At 37.9% G+C, this 12,754-nt stretch overlaps 1 protein-coding gene across 1 annotated transcript in view; it reads right to left on the reverse strand.

The window, feature by feature from the left end:
• CHODL (chondrolectin) overlaps positions 1–12,754 on the reverse strand; it is a 704,778-nt gene that overhangs the window by 533,797 nt on the left and 158,227 nt on the right. The window contains exon 2 of the mRNA XM_044071369.1: positions 2,143–2,455. Coding sequence (XP_043927304.1) covers positions 2,143–2,455 — 313 coding nt within the window. The remainder of the gene's footprint in view (positions 1–2,142; positions 2,456–12,754) is intronic.

The following is a 12,754-nucleotide window of genomic DNA, read 5'->3' on the forward strand; positions in this document are numbered from 1 at the left end:
AAAGATTCCATCTGAATTTTCAGAATTACCCTGGATATCTGTGGAAATTATGGAAACACATAAAAGAAATTTGTTCAGTCGTATGTTTAGAAAGTAGGCAACCAATCTATATGAGGTGTTCTTCGCAACTCAATCAATTTCTGGAGGACCCCTTGCTCAATTTCTTTTTATGAGGGTCTGTCCTGGTCCTGCGCAGCTTGTGCACCACTACATAAGATGTTTGGGGGGGGGGGGTTAAGGGGTGGTTAAGATCTATCTCCCAAGCTATCACAGCCATCCTGCACAGAGAGTATGACCTAGTGCCCCTTTGCTAGTTTATGTACCACATAACTGTGGTGTTGTCTGTAGTCACCTGTAGAGGTCCTGGGACCATAGATGATGAAGAGCTTTTAAGGCACAGATCACAGCCAGCATCTCATTGGCATATATGTGCTTTAGTCTGTCTAAGGAATCCCACAGGCTTTGCATCTTTGTCCCTGTTGAAACTGCCCCCCACAAGCAAAATATGAGGCATCTGTAGTTACAGATTGGCTTGGATGTACAGGAGAAAAGAGGAGACCTACATTTGTTTGTATCTGCAGTCTCCAGCAGTGCAGTTCCTTTTTTACAAAGCCCAAGACTGAAATCAGAAATTCCAGAGGATGTAAATGTGAGATCCATGTGTTTTTTTTTTAGAAACCATTGGAAGCTGCTCCTGTGAAGCTTCTGAGCTGCTTCTTCATTTGATGGCAAGAATTTACTGATGATTCTTTACTCTGATTGCTGATTTTACCTCTGCAGGGCTGCTGAATCAGCAGTTAATGTGAAGGTGTAGGTGGAAACCAAAGCTTTTGGAAGGTGACTGACTCTTGTGTTTTGGGCAAGACACAATCCATATAGCCTAAAAGCTACTGCAGCAGTCACAGTGATGAACATCTTCATTTCCATATCACTATGCAATGATTTGCATGGTATATATACCTTGCTATTTTCCCCACTAATGCAACCACTTGAGACTAAATCACCTCCTCCATGTACTTTGCTGCTTTTTGTATTATTTTATGCAGCACAATTCACTGAGTATGAATACTAACCAAATTCCAAATATATATTCATGTATGTTTTATCTATTTTCTTCCAAGACAAGGAGAGGAAGACAATTTATCATTTGCAGCCTTACCTTGAGGCATGTTGACATATACAGAAACTGAATACATTATATTCCTAATTCATAATGATCAGAAGACATCTGACCAAAAAACATTGAGAATTTCCATGCTTTTGTCAATGAGGTGTGGCAAGGAATTTTCAAAGTACTGTACATTTGAACTTGCAAAGGAATGGGCAAATAAGAGACTTTACCCAGAATGGAAGAGTTATGAATTGGAACAGCGTATTCTTCATATAATGTTACTGGTTTTGTCCTGCAACAGGCTCATATATTTATACGAATGGATTATACTGACAAAATGCAGTCAGAAAATAGTCTAATTGCCATAAAACCACAGCTCTGCTTTTCATTTCCTATGTATTTTTCTAATCCACTTTTAAAGATACTAACAATTAAATTATTTCTAATGAGCAGGTACAACCTAGTCTATGACCTTGGTAAATAATGATAACAGATAAGTCTATTTTAAGATCTGTACTCAAATTTGGATTGAAAAATAGATTCCTTACATTCTTGTTGTAAGGGTAGAACCTCTGATTTGCTCAAATGTCAGCTGCAAAGGTACTTGTATAGTCTGTTACAAAAGAATGACAGACAATTTGTACAGATTGCATTTTCATATACATAATAATCATAAGATAACTTATAACTGAATAGAGAGGTAAGCAGACAGATAGATAACCAGACAGACATAATTTTCCTTTGACTTCAGTTAAGTGTTTCCAGACGTTGACATTTAAATGCTGACATTTAGTGGATTTCAACAGGCAGGCAAATAAAACAGATAATAAAGGTGCCTGCAATATTTAATTATCATTGTATAAATCAGTTTTTCAAAGACAGACAAAAGTAATCCACTGAGACATATTAACATAATGAACATGTGTTTAATGAGGGCACTGCTGGCACTAAACATGAGATAATTCAAATGGTTACTGAACTAGTATAATTACAGGCATTTCATCAGGTATGAATTTAAAGCATGAGTGTACCTGAACTCTGTCACACTTCCATCTGCCCATTTGTACAGATCTGGGCAGGCACCAGATGAGGCCTCATTTTCTCCATTTCTCCATAGTCCAATCCAGAAATCACCATCTGAGATGCCGGAACCTGATTTTGTAAGGTCCTTCAGTAACATTTCTATATGACTCTGTTCATTTTCATTTTCAATGCTTAAAAGTGCTCCTCCATCAATCTCACAAGCCTGCCGAGCTTCGTCAAATGACACCCTCCTGGACAAGTCCTGAAAATAGGCAAACTTGTAGCATGGGAAGTGTGATCCACCACTACATACCGTCTGTCCTGCAAAATCAATGCAAAAGTATCAACAAAGTTCTTTTTTTCCTTACTATATTATGTATGTTTGAATAGTGAACAGTCACGAATGTGTGTTTCATTTATCTGATAAGGATCTTTATATTACTTAGCAAAACATGTATGGAAGATATTTTTCATTAGCATGGAATAAATGTATGTGTATAGTTACATTCACAAACACAGGCGTACATTCTGCATTATAAAAATATACAGTTATATACTGTATTTTAATACATATATGGATAAGCATTATAAAAAGATAGCTACACTGATGAATACATATGTGGATAACTACAGATATAGACATATAGTTGTGTGCTATACTGATGAATACATATGTGGATAACTACAGATATAGACATATAGTCGTGTGAACCATGTGGACGTGTGTGTGTGTGTGTGTGTGTGTGTGTGTGTGTGTGTGTGTGTGTGTGTGTGTGTGTGTGTGTGCATGTTGGCATGCATGCATGCCTATAACTATATACCCATCTACCTATGTGTCTGTCTATCTATCTGTAGGTGTATCTACAATAAACTATTATTAGATAAGGCAACATTTCCATATTGCTTTGTCTTCATTTATGCATGTATGTAGGCATGGGATGCCTCTCTTTAAGCAAAAAAAAAAAAAACCTTACTTCATTTCTTCTGTACTTTCATAAGATGCCAGTATACTAATACTACACTTAAATAATACACAGGCCCAGCACTGCAATATGCGCATCCTATAATTTCTGCTGGAAGAATACAATGGCACTCTCTGGCAGAAATGTGCACACATCTGCAAGTGCTTCAGCTTGCATAAATATTTAATTCTGCTTCATATTTTAAGCGCAGAAAGAACATATGCATAAGACCTAGACCCGTTGCATAATATTATAAGATTCATATGCATATTTCTCGATCAACATACTGACTATGATCCCTACCAGGGTTGGGAGGGTGGCCTAATGGTTAAGGTGCTTGTCTTACAAACACAAGGTACAGGGTTTGAGTCTCACAGGGGGATAATTGGCTAGGCTTAAAATGGCTCGCAAGGGCAGTTAGCCTAGTACTAATCTATGAACCTATGAACCTATGACCCACTCTTAACAGTGTACATTATATATAAATAAATACGTCCACATGAAACAACTTTATACCTATCCAGCTGGTAATGACATCATTGTTTCTAAACTACTGTTTCTGAATGCAAGGCACTACAATCTGGCAAATGGTAGAGAACATTAAGTTTATGGGTGCTAAGAAGCTGCTTCATAAAGTCCAGGGTCTGTTTCCCTTTCCCTCCATTTGCCAGTAGTGGTACTCCGAGCAGTTAAACAATGTTCTTGGGTTGCACCTGAAAAGAGAAACTTGGGTCCAGTGTGACTACCTGGTAAGCACATATGTAAAATGGAAATAAGGAAATTCTAAAGCGTTTAGCAATATTTTTTTTATATTGAGTGTTACATACAGCCAGGATACATTCCTTAGTATGGTGGTTTCTTATCACATTTACAAAACATATTATATGAGCCTTAAAACATCAAACTAAATAAATAAGTAAACAAATAAGGCTCAAACTGAACATCAAACAGCACATCACTTAACTCATCGTTACAAAACTCTATACACACACACATTTTATATAGATTATATATATATATATATATATATATATATATATATATATATATATATATAGATATGTATATATATATATATATATATATATATATATATATATATATATATATATATATAAATATACTACCTCTGCTGTCACTATACCTTGGAGTGGGAGAATTCCCCAAAGTGCCCCAATCTCAGAGTGAGCATCTATATATATATATATATATATATATATATATATATATATATATATATATACATATATATATATAAAATTCATAATAACAGCCACATAAGCCACATAATGCTGAGGATTCTGATTATGGTCCTCTGAATTACACTGTGGACACACTTGCATGTTTCTCATTACTTTCAATAGTAATAACAATTTTATACACATTTCAGTGCTGTTGCTTTCTAGTAAATAAGCATTTCTTTCCACTCTTATTTTTTTTTTCACTTGGGTGTCTCCACAGACACACAGGATAATGTCTCAGTGGCCTCATCTGGCTTGGTATCATGATACTGTTTAGGAAATTGTGGACATTTTCATGTCAGTGCATTAACACTGTTTGCTCCCTACATTCTCTCTGTATATTTAAAGGTCAAGCATATCGTCCATCTAGGAATGGTCTGTCATTCTTCATGAGATGTGCAGCTGTTTGGTTATTTTTACTTGAAAGTACCAATTGACATGTATTTTTTTTATGAAAAATCTGGTCTGACAACAATTACCTAAACACTATCCCACTGAAAGTGTGATGATGGACTGTCAGTACTCCCATGTTACAGTTTGCCCCTCCAGTTGTTCTTCAAAATTCACTTGTCTAGCAAGTGTTTCTAATGCCATCTGAATGGTCTGTGTTTATTCACTGGTCTACATGTCTCCTCTAAATACCATGGCCTATACCACTAACGTAATGCGCATCTGAGGTTTACTCATTAAAACAACTTGCCCCATCTGCCAAATATTGCTACTGAAATAGCTTCTTATTTCTTGTCCTGCACTGAACCTTCACAAAGGCATTCCGTTCATATACTGAAACTGTATGTTTTGCACTCAGACACAAGTATCTAGTTCCAGCAAGTTCAATATAGAGTAAAATCTGCCATTCAAGAATAACATATCTGGAGAAACATGTGATTGTTTTTGTAGCATTATAGTAAATAAAGACAAGTAACACAAAAAAATACTGTTTCAAGAGCTTACCCTAAGGAATCATAGTTTATACTTCTTGGATATCTGCATACATCTCATTCGTGGATGGGTAATTTTCTGCTACAGACCTGAAAACTTTGATGTTATTTAGTTTTCGAAATGTTTAAAATTCCTATAATGCTAACTGGGGATCACTAACAATTTGCAAACATTATCTTAAAACTTGTTTGAAGGTTTGCTGCAGTGGTGCAGCAGTTAGCATTGTCACCTCACAGCAAGAGGTTCTCTGGTTCGATTCTCAGCTGGAGCTCCTTCTGTGTGGCGTTTGCATGTCCACCCTGCAGTCAAATGAGTTTTAAAGACATGCTGGTAGGTGCGTGTGTGTACCTTCTGTGAAGGCTGGGGGCCAGGCTGGCAACTTCACACTGTAAAACCTCCACTGCCATCTGCGAAGGTTGGGTGCCAGGCTGGCAACTTCACACCATAATAACACCACTGCCAATCAATCTGCAGACTGGTGATCCATTGTGGTGACTCCTAACCTGGAAAAGACATTGCTTTTTTTGTCTTAAAACTTGTTAGACTTGATAGGGATTACTTCTGATCACCCTGAGTGTAAATGGGCTACAGCATGCTGAGACCATGAAGTGGCCCTGCAAAGTCAATAGGAATCAAATGTCATAGTGCAGGTGGCTACAGAGGCACTTATGGTACATCATGTTGGACTGTTTGATTAGATTCAGACAGTGTCTAGTTCAGCAATTACCTTATCAATTCCAAGCCACCACTTAAAACTTCAGACAAGAAATTTCATTCCCACTATCTAGAGTTGCTCCTCATGAGTGTCAAACAGTATTCTGGTTGTATCTTAGAAGGAATCACCCTGCTGCTATTAGCCAACAAGTTTCCTTAATGTAAGAATCACCATTCCTTCCCAAACAGCAAAGGAAGGATGCAACAAAGTATCGCTTCTAAACCACCATTTTGTGATCAGCTGATATATTTGTGGGTGTATTGGATCATTTATGAATACTCACTGTATTGCAGCATTCCTCCTATATAAATAAATAACAAGTGATGTGTAATACATATCCCTGGAATCAATATTTGTTACCCCTCAGGCTTCTCATGTTTGATGGTCTGTTACTGTTACTTTGTTGCTTCATCCTTTTATGCACATATCATATGAGTGTCCCTGTTTAAAGTCATTTTTAATGCCCCCTTTCTTCTGCTGAAGGTGGCTAACACTGATTGGTAATTTGTAATCACATAAACTTTCTTTGAAATACTGGTTGGCATGCTCCTAAACAAGATAAACGCTGTTTCTTGATCTCTACTTGTTCATGTTCATCTTTTTTCAGTGATCTTGAAGCAAATGCTTTGGATACCTTAGTACCACCTTATTGTTTATGACGCAGAACAACACTGATTTTGTAAGATGAATAACATCATGTAAAATCAATAGGTAATGATGGACAAAAGTAGATAACCATTTTGTTCAGTCTGATTATTTTCTATTTTTTTTTTCCTTTTGTTTGGGTGACACTGCTCAATCCATTTCTAATCAGACGTATTCTTTAACAACTCAAGTTAGATGATGTGATATCATCAAAAGACTTAGAAACTGGAAGTAGAAGTTTACCAAGTTTCCAGTCCCGTGTATGGCTCCAGTATAATGTATTTTACATCTAAGGTACCTTTAGCATAACCTCAACCACACATTGTGACTTAGGAATCCATTCTTGTCACTCAGGTCCCAGTAATATGAAATTTAATCTTTGAAAAAATCATATTTGTCTGCTTATTCAAAGCCATTACTGTTTTTCTCTGTCTTCTACTTTCCATTCACTGTTCAAGTCTTCATTCTTTTCTCCTTTGTACAGGGCATCATCTTTATAGACTCGCGTGTTACGAATTTATTAGAATACTTGAGCCAATGTCCATTACTAAATGGTAGACACAAATACCAATCAGAAAATCAATTGATTAGATTGTCTCAATTCCTTATGTTTATTAAACAGTAGGAATGTCTTAGAATACTATTTCTTTTCTATCTGTAAGTATTTTTTGTCAATTCAGTTTGCAATAATTATTCCTTGCTATCAGGGATGTGAAAATATCTTATTTTTTTCAAGGGGTACTGCACATTACAAGCACTGCTGATGTAGATCATTCATTCCACTTCAGTTTAGGCAATATATCATCATTTTCCAATTTTTGCAATTGCATTTTTAACATAAGTCTAAGAGCATAAGGCAGTATCCTTGTATTATAGCATTTGGTTCTAGTTCAGTCTTTGCTTTAATGTTCTATAATGTCACAATTTCTTGACAAAAATCTGTTGAAGTGCTAAAAATTATGATAACCAGTTATAATTTTGTTGCTCTTTACTGATACCTGTATGACTTCTTGTTTGATTTTTTTATCCACTCTCTAGTAAACAAAGATAGTCATTTTGTGTCCTACACACATATATTCAGTTTTTGTCTTTTGCCTTTGTATGTTGCAGGTGCAGTTATGTTACCTATTGGAAACATTTTCTCCCCTGCATAGGTCTCTGATCATACTTATAACCATACCGCTTCAGAGAAATAAAAGATACAGCAGCTCCTGTACCCATCCAAAACATATGTTTGCCTCCTGTACCTTTAATTCATGCTACAGTTTTCTAAGCACATCAGGTCACAAGGTTTAGCTTCTGTGCCTAACTTTATGTTGTCTGAGCAATACTTCTCAGCTGTCCAGATTTTCGCAGAATGTCTAGATTTTTGCCTCATATTTTTGCTCTTTTTTTTGTGAAATTTGTGGTTTTCTGGCAAATCGCTGAGGACTGATGTCACTAAATAATGACATATATTTGGGTTTCAAACTTCATATCCTTCAGAAAATGTATGTTAACACAAATCATGTTTTTCTGGCAACTTTCTAAGTTTATAAGAGCAATGTTAAAACTCTGTCCCTATTTTTGGGTCTTTGTGCCTCCCACTGTTCTAGGACTTGTCCAGATTTCTTGTGGCTAACAGGCTGAGAGGTATGCCCTTCATCAGTTCCTGTGTCCATCATATTGTACAAACTATTTGGTTCATGTTTGCATCATGTTCTGCCATTCCATCTTGTTTTGCATTTTCCCCTTGTACATTATTTCAGTATTATGACCCTTTTATGAAATCTGCTACTGAGGTTTTGCTTTTTCCAATTTATGCCAGATTTATATGAAAATTTGCCACATACAGAATATGACTGCTGTCTATGACAGCTAAACAAACATTCTGTTTACCTTGCATATATGACTATATGTATCATATAAGAATGATACTGTAGCTGTTTCTTTAAATGAGATTTACCACTGAGTGGTCTGTGTGCCATGTGACTACTTTCTTGAGTGCAGTTCACTAAAAGTTGTTGTTGCCCCTGGGCCAATGGAAACCACAAGCCACACCGCTGAATTCTTTATAAATGCCTTCTACGGGCACCTTCAAGAAAGCATGGATCATGCAATCCCTAATAAAACCAAGACCCATTCCCCCAAAGGCAGGCACCCTGTCTGGTGGACCCCAGCCATTAACAAACTTTACAACAGGAGGAGGAAGCTACTACATGACAGAGCAAAATCCCTAAAAGGGAAGGCATCTCTGATCAGTACTAGCAAAAAACTACGATCACTCATAAAATCCTCCAAGGCCAACTTTGAGAGAAAAATCGCAAAAGACACAAAAGACAATCACAAGGCCTTCTTTAGCTATGTTAGAAACCTGGGTGGAAACTCCCAGATATGCTCAGAGTTAGTCCAAAATGACACAAAATACACTGAACCCACAGACATTGCCAACATTCTGGCAGACAGGTTCAGTGCAAATTTCTCCGCCCCCTCCCCCCCAAAAGGAGAAATATCTATCCCAGCAGAGTGTAGCCTCCCTAACATCTCAGATGCCCAGGTGAGAGCCGCCCTCGCCAAAGCTAAAAACACAGCATCAATGGGACTGGACGGTGTCCCGGGCTCATGAACTCCAAGAGGAACTAAACCCGCACATAAGGCTGCTGCTTAATCTTAGCCTTACTACAGGATACGTACCCAAAGAGTGGCGTACAGCAACAGTGGTCCCACTCCACAAAGGCGGTGCTTCTACGGACCCTGGAAATTACCACCCCATAAGCTTGACGAGCCTGGTCTGCAAAGCTATGGAAAGGATCATTATGGAACTCATAAACAAAGACATTGGGGACCTACAGACATTGGATCCTACCCAATTTGGCTTTGTCAAGGGCAGATCCTGCCTTTTGAACTTGGTCGACTTTTTGAAACAGTCACTAAGGCCATTGATGAGGGTAAGGCAGTTCACACAGCCTACCTTGACCTTGCAAAAGCCTTCGACACAATACCCCACTCGGGCATCATAGACAAACTCATCAGCTTAAATGTAAACCCATATGTCACAAGATGGGTTGCAAACTGGCTCAAGGACAGAACCCACAAGGTCAGAATTGCTGGAGCAATGTCAGACTCTAAGCCAGTCAAGCGGTGTCCCACCGGGCTCAGTCCTGGGACCCCTCTTGTTCGGCATTTATTTTTCCGAGGTGCAAGCAAACATAGGAGGATTGTGGCTGACAAAGTTCACAGATGACTGCAAACTGGGCGCCATAATTGATACTCCAGCGGACACAAGCATCCTTCAGAGAGGCCTCATAGAAACGGATATTTGGTGCCAGAGCCATGGCCTTAAACTGAATGCCAAAAAATGTATAGTCATACCCTTTGAGAAAAACAAGGTACCCACAAATTACCACATAGGTGGTAATCCATTAAGTACGGAAGAGGTAATCAGGGACCTAGGGACCCAAGTTGACAGTAACCTCTCATTTGACACTCACATTGCCAAGGTGGTTAGGAAGACCTTCTATATTTCCCACCTTATCATGAAGGGATTCACATCTAGATCAAGAGAGGTCATTGTGCCCCTGTACTCTTCCCTTATCAGGCCCATGATTGAGTGCAATGCCCCATTTGGGATGTATCTTACCCGACACCTGCAGCAGTTGGAAAGACCCCAAAAGTTCCTCACCAAGAGGATAAAGGGTCTCAAATATATGTCATATGCTGCCCAGCTGAAGAAACTCCAGCTCTATTCAGTCGCATACCGCCTACTCAGAGGTGATCTATGCCTGGCGTGCAAGGCCATGTCCAATTCGGAATTAATGGACATGCTCCACCTCAGAAAATCCAAATCCATCAGAGCCACGAGAGCATGAGATTTGAACCTCAACACAGAAATAAATAGGACATGCTGGAGGGACAGATTCATAACCCAGAGGCTCCCTACACTCTGGAACAGAATCCCAGTCCATGTTAGGCAGAGCCCCTCACTAACTCTCTTCAAGAGAAATCTTGACAAGTGGATGGGAGATCGTAGGTTTACCCCGGGGGTCATCTCTGTGTCACTACTAGACAGAGGCACAGTAAACTAAACCCTAAATGGGCGTAGTATTCTCATCCCAAGGGGTGGCAAAAGCCACACATACTCTGACTAGGCTTATAAATGCCCTAGGGCAGATAGCTTAGTATGAACCTATGAACCTATGAACCTAGAGTGCATATCTTGTCTAATGCCGCTTCCTTCATCTTGACTGTGTGCACATAACAGAAAATATAAACTACATGGCTCAGAGATAGAGCTATTTTGGCACCAAACATATATATATTTGGAACTTCTGAAGGAATTTTCATCAGTCTGCAAATTTTTCCTGAGCAAAGATGTTTCTTCAGTATGACACTTATGTGCAACATAAAGCCTTTTTTCTAATTTTTTTTTCAATATACAAACTGATTTTCTCATTATTAACATGAAACAAATTGCAATTCTGTGTTTTCTCAAATAAATTGGAAAATCTGTCATGAATCTTTCAATCACATACAATAAACTTGTTCTACCATGTTTCACTCAAAATATTTTTAACCATCATCTATATCATTACAACTCTTCAATTTTACCTCAAAATGTTTTCTCTATAACCACTAATGTCACAGAATCAGCATGTTAACTTGTCTCAGAATTGATAACTCAGTATTAAAATACCTGAACTGCATCTCACTGTAAGTGGAATTTTAGAAAAGCCAAAAAAGGTCCAATGTGCAATGTTCCTTCATATCACAGAGTAGGTATGTGGTGGGTCACCTGTGTATCTGCACCTTTGTCTATCTGTATCCAGCAGTTATAGCCACTTAATTGAAAGAGGATCCTTGGATGTTTTATTCTGAATGAATAAAGAAATACATAAACTATACTAATAGTGAGGCTACTGCTGTGTGTGTGTGTGTGCGCGTGTGTGTGTGTGTGGGGGGGGTGGCTGTGTGTGTGTGTGTGTGTGTGTGTGTGTGTGTGTGTGTGTGTGTGTGTGTGTGTGTGTGTGTGTGTGTGTGTGTGCAAACATGAGTGCACATGTGTGTGAGTTTTTCGATAGGAGTGAGCCACTGTCTTTTTCCTTCTACATCTGTGTGTGTATACATGTAAATCTATCAGCACGTGAGTGTGTATATTGCTAAATACTTACATATGGTATATTTTGGTTGAAAGTCCAAGGCCATGGTCAAGGTACTCTTTTCTCACAGTGCAAAAATAGGGGGGGGGGGGTTCTACATTTTTACTGCTTGTCACACATTGCTATGGTTTGTGTTCCACACTGACCTCTTAACAGGTTGAGACTTATGGATGGTATGCAGATACAATCTTTCATTATGCAGTTTGATTTAGTTTTTATATCTCAGATTAATATATTTTGTTGTATAAGGATGTAATAGTTTACATTCTCATTCGTTGCAGTCAAATAATTGAAAAGGCCTCTTTGTTTTCATGATAAACATGATGAAACGTAAAATGTGCTGATTCAATCATGTTGGAATTTATGAGATGCATTATGAAGGAAAATTAAAGCAGAACAAATTCAAGAGCCCATTAGTTTATGTGGCCTTGGCATCCTAGTTATTTAGCACTTATCAAAAAACTATTTTGGATCATACTGCACACATTTCTTAAATTAATGGTTGGGGAATAGCAACTTAGCTTGCAAAAATGATTAGTTAACATTGCCTCCAGAGAAGAATATTGCATAGATGCTGCACATAAACATACTGGAAATTCAGTACACCATAGTGAAATACCTCTCAACCTGCAGACACTGAAAACAGTTACAAAGATCCTTGAAAAGTAGGTAGATCCAACCAAAAATGTGGAAACTAATTAGCATAATATTTGAATAACATATAGCACATAACTCTTCCAGCTTCCAGAGGGATTTGTGGAACACTTCTCAGAAACACATGTTTAAAAACAAAGTGACTAAAATGTTGGAAAAATAAGAACCATTATCAAAGAGACAGTGCAAAATCTGCAGACTTGAACTCTATTGCAAAATTCTACCACACAAGGTCATTTTTTTGCCTCTGAAAATGATAAATGTAAGATGTATGTTCCATTTCTTTTACATTATTGGTGCTACTGGTATGTTAGTCATTATGATTT

This window comes from Protopterus annectens, chromosome 5.part0 (genome assembly GCF_019279795.1).
Source record: "Protopterus annectens isolate FY-2018-M chromosome 5.part0, PAN1.0, whole genome shotgun sequence".
Taxonomy (NCBI): domain Eukaryota; kingdom Metazoa; phylum Chordata; order Ceratodontiformes; family Protopteridae; genus Protopterus; species Protopterus annectens.